A 19,572-nucleotide genomic window follows, 5' to 3' on the forward strand; every position below is an offset into this window, starting at 1 on the left:
ACATAAAGTCCAGTGACAAAGTCACAGCCACATGTCTTTCAGTGTGAAGCCGTTCAAATCTATGCGACTTTAAAAAGGTTCCTGCACTACTTTAACCCCTTCAGTGCCGGGCACTTCCCTCCCCCTCCCCCTTTCTGCCCAGGCCAATTTTGAGCTTTCAGCGCTGTCACTTTTTAAATGACAATTTGCGCGGTCATCCTACACTGTACCCAAACTACATTTTTATCATTTTGTTCCCAAAAATAGAGCTTTCTTTTGGTGGTATTTGATTACCTCTGCGGTTTTTATTTTTTGCTAAACAAATAAAAAAGACAGACAATTTTTGAAAAAAAAAAAAAAAAAAGTTTTTCTTTGTTTTAGTTATAGAAGTTTATAAATAAGTGTTTTTTTTTTCCTCCTTCACTGATAAGCTGCACTGATAAGGGGGCACCGATGAGGTGGCACTGATAGGAGACACTGATGGGCACTGAAAGGCTGCACTGATGGGCATTGGGCACTGATGGCTGGCACTAGATTTCACTGATAGGCATCACTGGCACTGGCAGGTGTTTTTCAATGGCACTGATTGGCAGCTGCCTGGGCACTGGCATTTTCCTGGTTGTCTAGGTCGGCATACCCGGCGGTCCAGTGTGGTGGCCATCCCCGGGGTGCTCCTGGCGGCATCCTGATGGTCCTGAACGGGCATCTGAGGGGGGGCTGCACTGACAAACAATCAGCACAAACGCCCTGTCAGGAGAGCAGCCGATTGGCTCTCCTCTGCTCACGTCTGTCAGACGCAAGTGAGGAAAAGCCAATCAATGGCTCTTCATGTTTACATCGTGATCGGCCGTGATTGGACACAGCTGATCATGTGGTAAAGAGTCTGTCAGAGACTAGATCGGAGTTGCGGCGTGTCAGACAACGATTGCTGCGATGCGTGCCCCCGGAGGTGCGCAATGGCTTGATATCCTGGCGACGCCATATGACGTCCGGTCAGGCTATCGCAACCACTTTGCCAATGTCATTTGTTGTATGGCGGGCGGCAAGTGGTTAATGCATCTTTCATGTGACTTGAATGCCTTAGACTGCAATGTAAACGCTCAAAAGTCATCTCAACTGCCAAAGTCACGCCCGTTCAGAGTTGCATCGTAAAGTCATGACTTGAGTGCCATAGACAGCTATGTAAATTCTCAACTGTCGCATGAAAGCCGCATCTTAAAGCAGTAGTAAACCGCTGATGGAGGGGGAAAAAACCTGCAAGACAATGGCATAATGTGCTAGTATGCATCGCATACTAGCACATTATGAAATGATTACCTTTTTAGAACGAAGTTCCCACAGCCCAACCCAGTCAGCGGTGAGGGTACAGACATGTTTCCTCGCCGTTTCTTCCGGGGTCGCTGGCTCTGGAACCATGTGCGGGTGGGAGTCCTCCGTTCCGGTACGATACGCCAGACCTTCACTGCGCATGCGTCGCTGACGTCAATGGCTGCATGCAGGGTGAATATCTTCTAGACCCTGTAGGGTTAGGAGATATTAATTTCATCTACAGGTAAGCCTTATTATAGGCTTAGCTGTAGGTTAAAATGTCCAAGCAGGGGATACAACGGCTTTAACCACTTGCTTACTGGGCACTTATACCCCCCTTCCGACCCAGGCCAGTTTTCAGCGCTGTCGCACTTTGAATTACAGTTGCGCGGTCATGCAGCATTGTGCCCAAATTACATTTTTTATCACTTTTGTTTCACATACGGTAAATAGAACTTTTTTTTTTTTTTTGGTGGTATTAAGACTCCTTTCACACTGAGGCTGTTTTCAGGTGTTTTCTCGCTAGAAATAGCCTCTAAAAAGCCCCTGAAAACTGCCCCCCCATTCTTTGCAGTGAGTGCTTTCACACTGGAGAGTGCGCTTGTTATAAAAAGTCCTGCAAGCAGCATCTTTGGGGCAGGTTGGGAGCTCTGTTCCTGTATGCTGTGTGAAGGGGGTGTGTCCTTTCCCTCCAGTCAGCTCTCTCCTCACTGAATTCTGTGTAATTTCAGCTCTCGCCCCCCCCCCCCCCCATTTTTCTCTGAAAGCTCAGACAAGCTGTATAAATTCAGCACTTTGGTTGTATAGAAGAGATGACTGCAGATAAACGGTTACAACTTATGCATGGGGTATTTGTTTTATCTCTGTGTACCACCTTAGGCCTTAGACCTTTAACCACCTCCTGCCCACGCTGTAGCCATCTTTGCCAGGAGGGCATCCTGTGATTGCGCTGCCCGCGCACCCAGCTATGTGATCGCCGAGTCCTTCGGACTCAGCTGATTACAGACTGGGGTAAAGGGCCAATCGCAGCAGCCCTTTACCATGTCATCACCTGTCGCTGATCACAGGATGTAAACACAATCCTGTTATTGGCTTTTCTTTCCTCACTCTGACAGCATGAAGAGAGAAGAGGAGAGCCGATAACGGTCTTTTGTTAAAGGGACATTGGCACTGATTATCAGTGCAGTCCTTACAGTGCCCACCAGTGCTGCCAATCAGTGTCCCCTATCGGTGCGCATCAGCATCATTGGGGCAGCCTCATGGGCGCCCATTGGTGCAGCCTCATGGGCGCCCATTGGTGCAGCCTCATGGGCGCCCATTGGTGCAGCCTCATGGGCGCCCATTGGTGCAGCCTCATGGGCGCCCATTGGTGCAGCCTCATCAACACGCATCAGTGAAAGAGAAAAATTACCTGTTTTGCTAAATTTTATAACAAACTATGAAATAATTTTTTCCTTTTCAAAATTGTTGGTCTTTTTCGTTTGTTTAGCAAAAAATAAACACCAGTGATGATTAAATACCACCAAAAGAAAGCTCTATTTTTGTGAACAAATTATAAAGATTTCATATGAGTACAGTGTTGCATGACCGCGCAATTGCCATTCAAAGTGTGACGGCGCTGAGAGCTGAAACTTGGCCTGACGCCGCGGAATGGGAAGAGGCAAGTGGTTAAAGTCAAATGAAAGCTGGAATTCTACTTTAGAACTGAACTCCAGCATTCTTCCCTGTCTTCCAAAAAAAATTTTTGGGCTTCCCCTTTAAAATCTGTCATTAATATTGAGTTTCCATGTGCTAGCTGAAAGTTGAAATCTGGCTTGCAGTAGGGGTTTTGTGTGTGTGTGTGTGTGTGTGTGATGATGAACGTGGGGGAACGGGGGATTGAAGTAGCTTTACTTAGAGGGTCTTACAAGAAGAGAGAGGGCTCAGGATGGTGTTTACCGGTGAGCGTATGTTCACAGAACGCAATGTAATCTACAGAACAGGCAGGAAAGCAGCAGTGGAAGAATTCCAAGCTATGAAAAGTGTTGTCACTCATTTATTGCTCGGTATCCATATGGTAGAGCAGAGGGAATCACAACTCCGCCTATCGATTGAGAGGCAGGATATCAATAATAACACATGGCGCTCTTCCTGCGCCGCGCTCTTCGCTGATCAGATCCGCAATGTGGAAGGTGCGGGGATTTGTCTGCGGAGTTTATGGTCCTCGGTTGGTTAAGCATACGATAGGCTTGTTAGGGAAAGCTGTACTGTAGGCGGCTGGTAATTGATCTGGTGTACAACTGATTGCTGTTTGCAGGCTTTCAGCAACAGGACAGGTGTATAGTAATTCTTACACTATGTAACCACTTCAATACCGGACACTTTACCCCCTTCCTGCCCAGGCCAATTTTCAGCTTTCAACGCTGTCACACTTTGAATGACAATTACATGGTCATGTAACACTGACTGTACCCATAAGAAATTGTGTGCTGCAGTTTTAGTAAATCTCCCCCTATGTAGGGTCGCTACCTTTTCTTCAAGCCAAACCCGAACACTTTAGTGCCACAGGGCAATTATATTTTTATAGTATACATTATAGGATTTATAAAAGACCTGGGACACCTTTGGGTACCCCAAGATGAGCAGTAATGCAGTGCATGTAGCATGCTGCAGTGAACAGTGGGTGTTGCCAAGCTACTCTTGCTGTTGTCATCGCCCTGCCCCCCCCGTGATGTCAAACCCCAAACAGCCTCCTACAGCTTCCAGACAGCAACAGGATTTGTGTCTCGGTTAATTGGGGAGCCACAGTCCAGTTTGAATAATGTGTTTCGGGCAGAATGAAACCCGGACACATGATTCAAAACCCGGACTGTATGGGTGAATCCTGGACAGGTGGCAACCCTAACCCCATGATGGTATGATTCTATGGCTTGCGTTACTTGGCCTGCTGTTGCGGTTCTTGCCTGTGTACTGAATGCCGTGTAACTCTCTTACAGCTCTGAGCTACCAGTCCATTCTGAACATTAGCGACCAGAAGGCCCGGCTGTCCGCGTTGCACGACTACCTCAGCTTCCGTAGTTACATCCAGGGCTACACTTTCTCCCAGGCCGACGTAGATGTGTTCAGGCAGCTGGCAGAACCCCCTCCAGACCATTACTTCCACGTGGTTCGATGGTACAGGCACATAGCGGCGATCTCATCTGATGCCACAGCACAGAGCACCTCAAAAAATGCACACTCATGTGAGTAATCAGTGTGTTGGCATGCCTTTGGGAGTGATCCATGTGTTGGCATGTCTTTTGGGAGAGATCCATGTGTTGGCATGTCTTTGGGAGTGATCCATGTGTTGGCATGTCTTTTGGGAGAGATCCATGTGTTGGCATGTCTTTTGGGAGAGATCCATGTGTTGGCATGTCTTTTGGGAGAGATCCATGTGTTGGCATGTCTTTTGGGAGAGATCCATGTGTTGGCATGTCTTTTGGGAGTAATCCGTGTGTTGGCATGTCTGTGGGAGTAATCCGTGTGTTGGCATGCCTGTGGGAGTAATCCGTGTGTTGGCATGCCTGTGGGAGTAATCCGTGTGTCGGCATGCCTGTGGGAGTAATCCGTGTGTCGCATGCCTGTGGGAGTAATCCGTGTGTCGGCATGCCTGTGGGAGTAATCCGTGTGTCGGCATGCCTGTGGCAGTAATCCGTGTGTCGGCATGCCTGTGGCAGTAATCCGTGTGTCGGCATGCCTGTGGCAGTAATCCGTGTGTCGGCATGCCTGTGGCAGTAATCCGTGTGTCGGCATGCCTGTGGCAGTAATCCGTGTGTCGGCATGCCTGTGGCAGTAATCCGTGTGTCGGCATGCCTGTGGCAGTAATCCGTGTGTCGGCATGCCTGTGGCAGTAATCCGTGTGTCGGCATGCCTGTGGCAGTAATCCGTGTGTCGGCATGCCTGTGGCAGTAATCCGTGTGTCGGCATGCCTGTGGCAGTAATCCGTGTGTCGGCATGCCTGTGGCAGTAATCCGTGTGTCGGCATGCCTGTGGCAGTAATCCGTGTGTCGGCATGCCTGTGGCAGTAATCCGTGTGTCGGCATGCCTGTGGCAGTAATCCGTGTGTCGGCATGCCTGTGGCAGTAATCCGTGTGTCGGCATGTCTTTTGGGAGTAATCCGTGTGTCGGCATGCCTGTGGCAGTAATCCGTGTGTCGGCATGTCTTTTGGGAGTAATCCGTGTGTCGGCATGTCTTTTGGGAGTAATCCGTGTGTCGGCATGTCTTTTGGGAGTAATCCGTGTGTCGGCATGTCTTTTGGGAGTAATCCATGTGTCGGCATGTCTTTTGGGAGTAATCGGTGTGTTGGCATGTCTTTTGGGAGTAATCGGTGTGTTGGCATGCCTGTGGCAGTAATCGGTGTGTTGGCATGCCTGTGGCAGTAATCGGTGTGGTGGCATGCCTGTGTGGATAACCTGGTTTGTATAGCTGGATGCGCACACTACTGACTTTCTTAGATGTGATTGTTGTAGATATAATATATAAAATGTTGATGTTTAGGATCCACTTGTATGACGAGGAGGTTTTCTGTTGATTGGATCAGAACATTTAAGGAAGAAGTCTCCCCATACTTCTCTTCTGTTCCTCCATTCCGCCAGGGGACAAAGTAGATGTAGCGCTTTGTCACATTTTGATGGGGACGTGGATGTCATAATAGAATGGTTGACAACATATCCCAACTGCTGTTTGACCACATTGCTCAGTAGAGGACAAATTGCTAGCTAATTGTGATTGACAGCACTGCAAGCGTGCAGCCAAGACCAGCGCTGTCACTGCTAATGCCGCGAGAGGGAACGTGCCTGCAAACCTATATCTGGAACATATACACAGGCCTGACTGACAGGGGCGCTCACAACAGAGGGGGCGGTAACAACTGAGCTCAACTTGAGCTCCACAATGGGAATGTCCTCAAATCAGGAAGGGATATCATTATATGGGGAATCATTCAGCGTTTCTTTTTTAAAATTGTATAATTTAAAGTGGTTGTAAACCTCAGACATGAAATATGAATAACGTATATCCCTCTGTAGTGTGTATTAGTCTCCAGAGCACTAAGTGTCATTCCTGCCTGCTGATTTGTTCCTCTGCTTATCTGCATGGTTCACTTCTGAAGAGTTTCCTTGACACCAAGAAATAAGAAGGTGACAGAGGAGAGAGCTCCAGTACACAACCTGTGATTGACAGCCTCAGTGATGTATTTTAATGGACCTTTAAGGCTGTTTTGACTTAATTTGAACGTCACTGTAAGTGATAACAATACAACAAAGAGGGCGCAAACGCCTAGTGCATTATCTCCATCGCTTTAATAGGGGATACAAAAATACATACTATACTTACAAGCAAAGAAGAATAGAGGGCATAACTTAAAAAAAACACAACACCCAGAAGTCCGCTTTTCAACCTCAATGAATTGTGTGGCTGACAGAATAAACTGACGCGTTTTGGGTGTCTGGCCTGCTTCCTCAGGGTGATGGCTCACTGTAAATGAAACATGGTAAAGGAGAGAGGGAACTGTCATAAAGAACAGGTGTGTGTTCTGCTTTTGGGGGGTTCTTTGTTTTTATGTTTGCCATAAACATTACAATCTCTATTCAGTCTTCCTTGGATGTACCAAAATTTAGTGCCTACCTAAACAGTCAGTTACGCCATCAGACTATGTGGGAGATTTACTAAACCTGGAGCACTCAGAATCTGGTGCAGCTGAGCATGGTGGCCAATCGGCTTCTAACTTCAGCCTGTTCTCAGCTAAGCTTGGACAATAAAACCTGGAAGCTGATTGGTTACTATCCAGAGCTGCACCAGATTTTGCACCCCCTAGTTTTTATAAATGTCCCCCCTATGTGTCTCATACATCAAATGGAGATTTTACTTTTCAAATGAAGTCACTGTGGCCATTATTTAACACACAGTTATTTTTCTTCTGCAGGCAAAGGGAGACGTACACAACCTCCGTGGTCGCCCCCGGACGCATCAGAGCAACCCAAACTGCGCCTGTACAACAGTCTAACTCGGAATAAGGTGCAAAATGCTGTGTTTTGTGTTCTTAAAACGTTCAAAGAAAATGTGGGAGGGAAATGTGATAAATTTTTCACTAATCTTTGTCAAAGATTTGGGTGGTCTGACTCTTTACACTCACAATCAAGATATGTTTAGGAGTTTGCCCAGGATGCTATAAGGCCGGAATTTTAGTGTAATGCGGTTTCCTCACTCCAGAATCGCACTGTGGCAGTGATCTTCTTACTGTGTAGACCCCAGGTGTCAAACACAAGGCCTGTGGGCCGAATCCGGCCTGCCAGGCCTTGCTTAGCGGCCCAGTGGCACAGTGGCCTCCGGCTGACACCTGTTTGTTTTGCTCACTGCCAAGTCTCCCAAGAGTAAACGTCATCACCCTCAGTCCTGCGAGTGGCGCCGGCTTGTGACAGCGCATGCACTGCTCGTCGGTCTCCAAGGAGACAAGAATAAACAACTCCCGCTCTCTCCTCGTCGCTCTCTCCTCCTCAGTCCCTTCAGCGGCGCCGCCTTTTTTTGTGAGCTGAGCGCATGCGCAGTTGGCCCCGCATAGCTGTTAGGAAACTCCACCAGTAACAGCTATGCCAGGCCAGTCCGTTATGTGTTTCTTTTTTTTCTCCCATCCAGATGAGGGCGGGCTTTTTTGGAGGACTTGATGAAGAGATGCAGTGCTGTGCTGACAATTATTTATTATTATTATTTTTTTTTCCATCATGAATTTTTATTGATTTTACAAAGGGAAAGTACAACAAACTGAACTCAAAATACAGTGCTGGTCCCAAATATCCATCTGTGACAATTCTACAGGTGGGGAATCTATTACATTTACTATCAGTGAGGGCACCACAATCATCATCACTTAGTTACACTTAGGAAGGACTTGTGTTTTGTCCATCCAAATTGCCCAAGGCTTAGAGAAGGTAGCACATCTTAAGTTTATAACTAGCAGGCATTCAAAAGGAAAATTTGCGATTCACTTTGTGCTGATGATTTTGAAGTGATGGTGAAATAAGACATATAGGGCCAGAACCCAGGAGGAAGGGTGGTAATGAGATGTTGCATGCTGTGCGTGGCGCGCTCCTGAACGCGGCGCTCTGTACGTGGCGCGCTCCTGAGCGCGGCGCTCTGTACGTGGCGCGCTCCTGAGCGCGGCGCTCTGTACGTGGCGCGCTCCTGAGCGCGGCGCTCTGTACGTGGCGCGCTCCTGAGCGCGGCGCTCTGTACGTGGCGCGCTCCTGAGCGCGGCGCTCTGTACGTGGCGCGCTCCTGAGCGCGGCGCTCTGTACGTGGCGCGCTCCTGAGCGCGGCGCTCTGTACGTGGCGCGCTCCTGAGCGCGGCGCTGTGTACGTGGCGCGCTCCTGAGCGCGGCGCTTCTGTACGTGGCGCGCTTCTGTACGTGGCGCGCTCCTGAACGTGGCGCGCTCCTGAACGCGGCGCTCTGTACGTGGCGGGCTCCTGAACGCGGTGCTCTGTACGTGGCGGGCTCCTGAACGCGGCGCTCTGTATGTGGCGGGCTCCTGAACGCGGCGCTCTGTACGTGGCGGGCTCCTGAACGCGGCGCTCTGTACGTGGCGGGCTCCTGAACCCGGGTAAAACTGAATTTTCTGTAAGCTTAGCTCTCTAATGATATGGCCCGTGAGGAGGGCCTTCGTGTTGTAGCCAGGGTTAACTGGAGATAATCAGACGGTTGGTAAGTTTGTCAGGACTGTCAGTGTTGGGGACATATCAGGAGGTGTTCTTTGGATGTAGGTGTTTTGCCACGCCTGACAATTGTAGCCATGGTTGCCACAAAGAAAAATGTTTTGTGATGGTTACCTCTGCTAGAGGCCATCGTGAGTTCATAACCGCAGTGTGTGTTTACCATTTTCATTGGTGTTCTTAATAGTGGGGGTTGTGACCGATTTTCACAGGCGAGTGATGCTGAGTCTGGTTTTTTTAAAAGGATTTGTGTGATTATTATTCTTAGGGGTGTAGGGATGACTTCTATTGTTAGATTTAGGAGTGCCAGTGCAGGAGAGAAGAGGATGTGGCAATTGGGAGACAATTCTTAAGATTTGGAGATAGTGGCGCAGTAAGGCTGTATGTTGGGACATGCCCATAAGATATGCAATAGGTCTCCCATTGCTTTTTGACATCTCCAGCAGGAATCGGTTGATTGGGAACCAAAAGAGGCAAGTCTGGTAGGAGTTGGGCACCATCTTTGAGAGATCTTTTGGGATAGTTTCCATAGGGCTGAGCAACAGGTAGATTGGTGTATATATATCGATTTGAATGCTTTTTGCAATTGTTCCTCAGTGCAGAAGTCTCCCAAGTCCGACTCCCAGTGTAGATGTGAGGTATGCTTAAAGGGGTTGTAAAGGTAAATGTTTTTCACCTTAATGCATTCTATGCATTAAGGTGAAAAAACATCTCACACTGCTGGCGCCCCCAGTCCTCCCGTTTTTATTTACCTGACCCCTCGAAAGTCCCGCGCTCGCCCCCCGCCGTGCTCTTTGCCGCACAGCCTGCCCGCTCATTGGCTGGAGTGGATGGATTGAAAGCAGCGCAGCCATTGGCTGGCGCTGCTGTCAATCACATCCAATGATGCAGTGCGCCGGGGCGGGGCCGTGTGATGCAGCGAGCGGCTATAGCTGCCGGCTGTATCATGGGAGCGCGGCCGCAGGTACTTCTCACCATGCGAGGGAGCTTGCATGAACGTGAGAAGTACCTGCGGGAGGAAGCAGACAGCCGCCGAGGGACCCCAGGAGAGCAGGTTCAGGGCCACTCTGTGCAAAACGAGCTGCACAGTGGAGGTAAGTATAACATGTTTGTTTTGTTTATTTTTTTTTTTTTTTACTTTACAATCCCTTTAATAAAGTCCTTTTTTCTGGTGTAAGCTGTTGTAGAGTAATGAGATACATTTTCTTGTAGGGCATGGGTCTCCTCCAGTTGTTCAGGAACTACAATTCCCATCATGCCTAGTCATGTCTGTGAATGTCAGAGTTTTACAATGCCTCATGGGATGTGTAGTTTTGCAACAGCTGGAGGGCCGTAGTTTGAGGATCCCTGGTGTAGGGGATGAGTGGGTTAAAAAGGACCATATGGTGGTCTTGAATGTGAGGGATACCTTTTGCTTGTCCACTGAGATAGCAAGAGGTCTGGTGTTGTGTGAGAACTCCTATCGGGATGAGGGGTGATATGGTTTGCAAGGAAATGCTATTTCTGTAATTGTTTTCCATGCATGTGCTGAGGCTTTCATTGTAGGGGAAAGGGCATTCGGTATATTGATTCTAAAGGGATCCCTAAAGTCCACGTTTTTAGGTCTGATCTGATGAATGGAGAGGATTCGATTTGTCCCCAGTGGGTGTTGGGGTAAGACTAAAACCATTCTTGTACTTGCCTTGGTATGGTGGCTTGGTAGTAATCTATGTTTGATAAGTTTCATGTGGGCACTTTGAGGTTTCTTATCTTGCCAGATAAACTTGTTTAGGATGGTTTGTAGGGACTTAAAATAGGATTGAGATATCGGGATGGGTATTGTTCTAAAAAGGTAGAGCAGTTGTGGGAGGTGGTTCATTGTAAATGATAGTCACCATGATAGTTTGTGTCCTGCTAGTTTTTGTATGTCAGCCTGCAGCTTTTTGGTAAACATCTTTTCACGTTTAACTATACGTTTAACTGATTTGGAGAGCTGAATGCCTAGATATGAGATACTTTTTTTGCCCTGGTGTAAAGGAACTGAGAATATAGTAGATGTGTAGTCGTAGCATCTATACATAGGTTGATTATGAATGATTTGGTTTAATTTATTTTGTAGTATATCTTGCTCAGGGCTGGTGCAAGGATTTTTGACACCCTAGGCGAAATCTCATTGTGCCACAACCCCCCCCCCGGCTGACTCCGTCCATTTTCCCTGCCCATGTAAATCCCACCTTTTTAATAAAGCGCCCATTAAATGCAGCCTCGCCAGCGCCCATTAAATGCAGCCTCGCCAGCGCCCATTAAATGCAGCCTCGCCAGCGCCCATTAAATGCAGCCTCGCCAGCGCCCATTAAATGCAGCCTCGCCAGCGCCCTTCAATGCAGCCTCGCCAGCGCCCTTCAATGCAGCCTCGCCAGCGCCCTTCAATGCAGCCTCGCCAGCGCCCTTCAATAAATGTTTTCTTGCTGCGGGAGTCGGGACACAGACACAGTCCTCCACCACTGCTGGGCCTCTGACACTATGTGTGAACAGAGCGGTGGCTGCCTGCTGATGCTGAGACTTAGTTGCTTGCTGCAGAGAGAAGAGAGTAGGAAAACCAGTGGCTGGGCGCCCTAGGCAGCAGGGCACCCTAGGCGGCCGCCTAGTTTTCCTTGTGGTAGCACCAGCCCTGATCTTGCTGAACCGCATGAGAGTATCTTGAATTGCTGCTAGGGAAGAGGTTGGGTTGGTGACCATTACATTGTAATGTACATTGTCGGCAAACTAATTTTATCTTGTGATCTATTGATTGTGAGGCCAGAGACGAGCGGGTTGGTTCGGATGTGTTCTGCTAGGGGCTCCATAAGTGGATTAAAGATCAGGGGGGATAATGGACATCCCTGGTGGGTGCCGTTGGTTATTTGGAATAATTGGGATAGCATTTCAGAGGAGTATACTTTCGCAGAGGGCGTTGTGTATAGGGCTAGGACAGCTTGCAGAATGTTTCCCTTTGAAGCCATATTTAAGAAGGACTCTGTGGAGATAAGTCCAGTGAATCCTGTCGAACGCCTTCTCTGCATCCAAAACAGAAGCAGAGAAGGCGTTCCGTTGGACTGAGAGTGGTGGATAATATCTATAAGCCTTCTGGTAGCGTCAGGCGTTTGGCGACCCATGGTCTAACTGGATTGATCGCAGTGAATTAGGGTGGGCAGTATGTTATTTAGTTGGGTGGCAATAGCTTTTGCGTAAATTTTTAAATCAAGACTTGGCAAAGAGATTTGCCTAAAATTTTGGGGCGTAGCCTGTTCTTTCCCTGGCTTTTTGAGGGTGATTATCATTGCCTGTAACATTTCACAAGGGAATGAAGAAGAGGAAACTGCTTCATTATATAGGGTAGTCATATGTTGAGTGTGTTGATCATATCCCCCCCCCCCTTAATCTCCTCTTATCAAGAGAGAATAATTTCAGTTCCTCTAATCTTTTCTCATAGCTGAGCTCCTCCATGTCTCTTATCAATTTGGTTGCCCTTCTCTGCACTTTCTCCAGTTCCCAATATCCTTTTTGAGAACTGGTGCCCAAAACTGAACTGCATATTTTTCCACATGTTTTTTGTCAAAGATTAAAGTAGAACTATGGGCAAAACCAAAGCAAAGGAAAAAAAAATGTTTTTTGGGTAGAGCAAGGGAGGGTTATAACCACTGTCAGATATTATTTTCTTCCCACCAATTGTGTGCCATTGCGGAGATTTCCCTTCACTTCCTGTCCCATAGCCAAACAGGAAATGAGAGGAAATCTCTGCAAATAAAGAATTTTATTGGACTCCCAGGCTCCGGCCAATCACTGTGTCGTGGCCTGCAAATCCAGAAATAACTCCTGGAGACATGTCGCCAGGCACAGCGGTGTGCGGGGACCACTGCAACAGCTTCGATCTAAGGTAAGTATTTCATAGTGAGCTAGTATGCGATGCATTAAGCCTTTTGTCTTGCAGGGTTTTTTTGTTTTGTTTTTTCAGAGTTTACAAACACTTTAAGGGAGGTGTTAAAGTGAAAATTTGCTTTTATTTCTCCCATAGGAAGTGTTTGTTCCACAAAATGGCAAAAAGGTCACATGGTATTGCTGCGGACCCACTGTATATGACGCCTCACACATGGGACATGCAAGGTATGGATCCAAGTCACTTACATGGTTTTTATAATCTTACAGGATTGCTAAAATTGCAGACAGACCACAAACTATATGCAGTTCTCCTCACCTGCAAACAGAGGCAGATACCTGAAAAAACATGCACATGCTGTTAGAAGGCATGCTTTGCCTCATTCCCTTTAGAAGTGACTGCAACATTGAAGGTTTAGGAATCCATGAGTATGGATTTCGTACAGAAGCTCAATAACAAGCCAAAATGTTTCAGGGGCTGTTACCGTTTTCTCCCTGAAAATAAGCCCTACCCCGAAAATGAGACCTCTCGTGATTTTCTGGGATGACTGCAATATAAAATCTACCCTGAGAATAAGCCCTAGTTAAAATCCTTGTAAAATCATGTAATCCGTTCTGTATAAAGAGTTTATATTGGGTGCAGTGTGTCTCGTTGTGTAACTTTATTGTGGAAAATAGCTTATGTACAATGCCGCTGGGCACTCAAGTGAACCGCCGAAGCTTCTCCTCTCTTCAGGGCTGACGTCAGCGGGGATCTCTGCCTATTCCTCTGCAATGCTCAGAGCAGCTGATGTCAGCGGGGATCTTGGGCCCCTTCCTCTGCAGTTCTCAGAGCGGCTGCCATCAGCAGGGATCTTAACCCCTTCTCTGCAGTGCTCTGAGCAGGCTGATGTCAGTGGGGATCTGGGCTACTTCCTTTGTAGTGCTCGGAGCAGGATGACGTCAGCGGGGACCTCGGCCCCTTCCTCTACAGGGCTCAGAGCGGGCTGACGTCAGCGGGGACCTCGGGCCCCTTCCTCTGCAGTCTTCAGAGCGGGCTGACTTTAGCGGGGACCTCGGGCCCCTTCCTCTGCAGTCCTCAGAGCGGGCTGACGTCAGCGGGGACCTCGGGCCCCTTCCTCTGCAGTCCTCAGAGCGGGCTGACGTCAGCGGGGACCTCGGGCCCTTCCTCTGCAGTCCTCAGAGCGGGCTGACGTCAGCAGGGACCTCGGCCCCTTCCTCTGCAGTGCTCAGAGCTCCGGCGGGTCAGGTGAGCACCCAGGCACTGTAAATAAGGTATTTTCCACAATAAAGTTGCATAAGGAAACACACTGTACATTATATAATCTTTTTACAAGACGGACTACATGATTTTACAAGGACTTTAACTAAGGTTTATTTTTGGGATTACAGAATTTCATAATGCTGGCTCCTGAGCTGACAGGGAGAGAGGGGAGAGAAGACGGGGGACACAGGAACTTTTCTGTACATAAATAAATAAGACATCCCCTAATAATAAGCCCTAGTGTGTGTGTGTGTGTTGTGTGTGTTTTTTTTTTTGTAGCCAAAATTTAATATAAGACCCGGTCTTATCTTCGGGGAAACACGGTACATTTCCCCCCTTCATCATGGGATCAAGTGATGGTTTTGAATCAAGTGTTGAACTCCTAAAGGTTAATGTTTAATCTCCCTATATTTTGCCTTCCCGGTTTTCCTCCTTTGCCCCCTCATTATCATACTTACAACTCAGCCAATCAGTGGAAGCCTTTTACGCATTGTAAGAATACAGAGCTCTCCTGAATAGGTGAGAATTATTCATCCCGACTTGATTTTGTTCTGACAGCAGACGGTTAGTCACCCATAGTGCTGCAGAACACAGCGCCACCCACTGTATGTAGCTGATACTACAACATTATGATACAGCTGTCACATCACTTAGCAATGGAAATAGAGCCGCTCTTCTCACTTTGGACTGTCACTTGACCTCTGCTCTCTGAATTCACTGCATCATCTTTTATACACTTTGGTTTGGGCTTTCTTTCAGATCCTATATTTCTTTTGATATCCTCAGAAGAGTTTTAAAGGACTATTTTAAATATGATGTTTTTTACTGCATGAATATCACAGATATAGATGATAAGGTGAGTATTTTATTTGTCTTGTGTCTAAATGTATTTATATGACCTGGCGGTAGGGAAACAATTGTAAAATGAAGCATTTATAGAAAGAATTATTAAGTTTTAAATTCTAAAATGTTATTAAAACCCAGGGATCCCACCATTATCAGGCATCTGTCACTGGAGTGGCAATATCCTCGAACGAACAACGGGCTGCATTTTCTGAAGTGTGCTATGAAAGAATCATTGATAAATCTAGCTTGTTCTTTTAAGCTGGCCATAGATGGATCAAATCCTGTCTGGCTCAGCAGGGACTGGCTGAGATTTGATTAATCTATGGGCAGGCTGGTTGTACTGATCAATCAATCGACTTCAGTACAACCAGGCTGTCAAATTTTTTGCATGTAATCACTGCTGGCAGCTATAGCCGCCAGCAGGGACCATTGGGTTATGCTGTCAGGGAAGGCCGGCAGAACACTATAGCTCAGCGGGAGGGATTCTCCAATCAACGACTGTGTTGTTGGGGGAATCTAGTCATTTTCTTTCCTTCCACCCATGGAAATTGCATATTCTATGGCCTGCTTTAGTAAGAATGTGCTCATCTTGACAGAAGTGAGATAGCTGCTGTACTCTCGGAGGAGTGTAGCACACAGATTTATTTAAAATGGCGCAGGAAGGAGTTGCAGCACAGGTTGACATCAGGAGCAAGAGAGGAGACCCTGCAGAGACTGACGCCAGGGGCCCAAAGAGGAGACCCTGCAGAGACTGACGCCAGGGGCCCAAAGAGGAGACCCTGCAGAGACTGACGCCAGGGGCCCAAAGAGGAGACCCTGCAGAGACTGACGCCAGGGGCCCAAAGAGGAGACCCTGCAGAGACTGACGCCAGGGGCCCAAAGAGGAGACACTGCCTTAAAGTGGTGGTAAACTGTCCCATGTAAATCGGCATTAAAAACCCTAACGAACACTGCTTGTAGATATCTCCTTACTTGCTTAGTATTGTTGTAATTCTTTTTGTTCATTAGAATAACTTCACTGAGCATGCCCAGATCTCCCCTGATTTACGGCACACTCTGTGTACTTGCTATTATCAGGACTTCCTATGGCACAACACTGATCTCCCAGGAGACTGCAGACTCATTCAGAGCTTCCTCCTATACCCCCATGTGACCATGTGACATCACATGCAGTGTAAACCAGAGCATTGGACAGCATTACTGCAGTCTTATCAGCTGAAGCTGATAAGACTGACAAAGGCAAACACTAGATAATCGGCACAAGTAAATACTATGAAATAAAACAAAACAAGTCAGCTATGAACAGGGAAGCAAGGTTGCCATAGAAACGTTGGATTGAGAAGGAGGCTTGGTTAACAGTACAGGAAGTGCTCAATATAAGGGAGGAAATACACTCCACTGTGGACTCAGAAAACAATACTTAAGATGGCACTGCCTAACCCCCTGGCAACAAGTTTTTTAAAGTTTCTTTAAACAGTAAGTAATAAGTGATTTGGGCTGGATTACAGTGGTTATAGTTTGATAATTACTTATTATAATGGACTAAATGAAAAGAAGCATCAGAGTGGGAGAGTTTACTTCCTCTTTAAGAGGAGACACCAGGGGCCTAAAGAGGAGACACTGTACAGAGTGACATGATGACATTAGAGCAGAAATGTGCTTTTCCTTTGTTATGTCTATGTGGTACGTTAACTGCAGTTTTTTTAGTAATGGCCATAGTATATTTTACATGTATTATTACATTATCATTTTTTTTGTTTTCTTTTGAACTTGTCATCCTGTGAAATACATTTTGTTTTCCCCCCATATTTTTTAATATGCAGATAATTAAACGAGCCAGACAGAACTATTTGCTCCAGCAGTACAAAGAAAACCAGCCTCAGCCGGATGCATTACTGAAGGATGTGAAGACGGCCCTGGTGGTATGTGCGAAGTGTTCTGCTGCTGCTGTTTCTGGGGCTATGTGCAGAATTCTCACCCTACATACATTTCTCTTGAAGGCAAATGCTAAAGAATCTCAGCTGATATTTCCTCTAGTGTGGTTAGTGGTTTAAAGTGTCAACCTGGGCAAAAATGTGCAGAACATCTCTGCATCACATGTAGATTCCCCCATATCCCTGTAAAAATCCTAAAAAGTACAGAGAAAAATCCTGGGGATGCTGCCAGATATCCAGTAAGCTCCTGGCTGCCGGTTGTTGGCTGACCATGCAGCCTCTCCTGCACTGAAATCCCAAGCTGTATTGTCAGTCCTGTCTGAGTTCTCCCTTGCTGGACTACAGAACTCCTATCCTCATCCCTATTTATCCCTCTCCACATACATACATCTTTCCCAGCAAAACAAAGCTAATGCCTTAAATCAGAAATGCCTGACCACGCATTGTTTGGAGACTTATAGTTCTGGGGGTATGCCCAAATCAACATGGACTGACACCCTGCTGATTTGCTGGTTTGTCTGTGGGTATGCAAGACTGTCAGGACATCGTTCACCCTGATCAGTGCAGCCCATCAGTTCACATTAACCAAGAAGAAAAATTACTTATTTGCTAAATTTCATAACAGAAACAAAGAAAAATGTTCTGTCTTTTTTTTTATTTTTTGCTAAACAAAAAAAAAACAAAAAAACTCTTCCTCTTTCTTTTGGTGATTACATCCAAAAGAAAGCTGTATTTGTGTGAACAAAATAACAATTTAATTTGGGTATAGTGTTGCATGACTGCACAATTGTCATTCAAAATGTGACATCGCTGAAAATTGACCTGGGCAGGGATGGGGTGAGCATGCCCAGTATTGAAGTGGTTAAAGTGATTGTAAAGCTTTATTTTTTTAAATAACAAACACATCATACTTGCTTACCGCCACTGTGCAGCTCGCTTTCCACAGTGGCCCCGATCCTCAATTTCTGGTGTCCCCCGGCGGCTCCTCCCAACATCAGATAACCCCCTAGGACAGTGATGGCGAACCTTGGCACCCCAGATGTTTTGGAACTACATTTCCCATGATGCTCAACTACACTGCAGAGTGCATGAGCATCATGGGAAATGTAGTTCCAAAACATCTGGAGTGCCAAAGTTCGCCATCACTGCCCTAGGAGAAGGGCTATTCCGAGGGGGTTACCTTGCGGGCGAGCTCCCGAGCCCAGCATTTGCGTTCAAAGACACGAATGCCGCACTCGGCCCTGCCCCCCGGTGCCTGCGTTATTGGATTTGATTGACAGCAGTGGGAGCCAATGGCTGCACTGCTATCAGTCTATCCAATCAAGTTCCAGGAACCCCGGAGAGATGCACAGCATGTCCTCACCGTTGGAAATTCCAGGGCTCAGGTAAGTAAAATGGGGGGCTGGGGGGGCCGGTGACTGACAGAAGTTTTTTTACCTTTAATGTATAGGATGCAGTGTAGCAGCTCAAACTTCAAAAATTGTTGGAGATAGTTAGGAACACGCAAATTGCTCTTGCCTGCAGTATTGCAGCCTTTTCTTAGACTGCTTGTCTCAGATATCCTTGCAGCAAATTCCTCACGTCAAGGAGCATGGGCTTTATCTTGTCTTCAAAGTATGAATGCAACCATGAACAACAGTAATGCCCATATATCGGTAAGTTGCCCAAATTCATTGGCATAACAATAGCCAGACCACGCGGCTCATGTGAGGCCTGGGGTAGAAAGGGGCCTCATTAGAAAGGTTGATAGGAACTGTAAACTTTCCAATATAGAAGGGCTGAAGTCAGACCTCAGGATTGTTCCTAGGCAAACACTTTCCTCCGTACAGTAAGGAGAATTTGCTTAAAAGCCAAGTTCACACCTCTCAGCGTAACAGCGGGCGAGGAATTTTTGTCCCCACACCCACTGTCACCTTTGGAAAATAGCGCAGCCATGCGAGGCTCCACTAACACAGAGGCATTCACGGTTTCATTCAGCTACAGTGGCTGACAGCTTGTAGTTCTGAATAGACTGCGAGTTGCTAATGAGCGCTCTTGTAGTTCATTCATAAGCCCTGCAGCTTTCTGCCCATATCTTCAAATGGGCTGTCTGTTGAAGCCTGGTATTGCACCCCTGATATACTGATCACAGATGCAATATCTTCCAGGCTCATGCAGAAGAAAAATTAAAACGTGCACATTTTTTCTCTGCAAAATGTTTTATTTTTTTAGGAAAGGTGAACTTCTCTGCTAAAACATTCAACAACAGTTATTATTGCTATACCTTTTATTTATCGCACTGGTCCATTGTAGTGTACAGACTGAGCTGACCCCTTTCGGAGCAAATTCAACTTTTATAATATATTGCATGTTAAAGCGGGAGTCCACCGGGACTCCGCGTTTTTTTTTATTTTTTTTTTATTAAAAGCCAGCAGCTACAAATACTGCAGCTGCTGACTTTTAAAATAGTGACACTTACCTGTCCAGCGCGCCCGCGATGTCGGCACCCGAAGCCGATCGCTAGGTCATCTGACGGGTCCTGCCGCCGCCATCTTGGGTATGGGAATCAGGAAATGGAGCCTTTCGGCTTCATTTCCCGGTTCCCTACTGCGCATGCGCGAGCCGCGCGGCGCAATCCGGACGG

General features: G+C 47.0%; 1 protein-coding gene across 2 annotated transcripts in view; it reads left to right on the plus strand.

The window, feature by feature from the left end:
- Window positions 1-4,262: 4,262 nt before the first annotated feature.
- CARS1 (cysteinyl-tRNA synthetase 1) overlaps window positions 4,263-19,572 on the plus strand; it is a gene marked incomplete at its 5' end in the record, with an annotated part of 73,867 nt that continues 58,557 nt past the window's right edge. Inside the window, 5 exon segments of one of the 2 annotated variants that reach the window (XM_077453501.1) lie at window positions 4,263-4,508; window positions 7,230-7,321; window positions 13,045-13,133; window positions 14,929-15,025; window positions 16,839-16,937. In XM_077453501.1, the coding sequence (XP_077309627.1) occupies window positions 4,263-4,508; window positions 7,230-7,321; window positions 13,045-13,133; window positions 14,929-15,025; window positions 16,839-16,937 (623 nt within the window). 2 annotated transcript variants of the gene reach the window in all.

This window comes from Lithobates pipiens, unplaced genomic scaffold, assembly GCF_037356315.1.
Source record: "Lithobates pipiens isolate NorthernLeopardFrog02 unplaced genomic scaffold, aLitPip1_a1.2 Scaffold_24, whole genome shotgun sequence".
Lineage (NCBI taxonomy): Eukaryota > Metazoa > Chordata > Amphibia > Anura > Ranidae > Lithobates > Lithobates pipiens.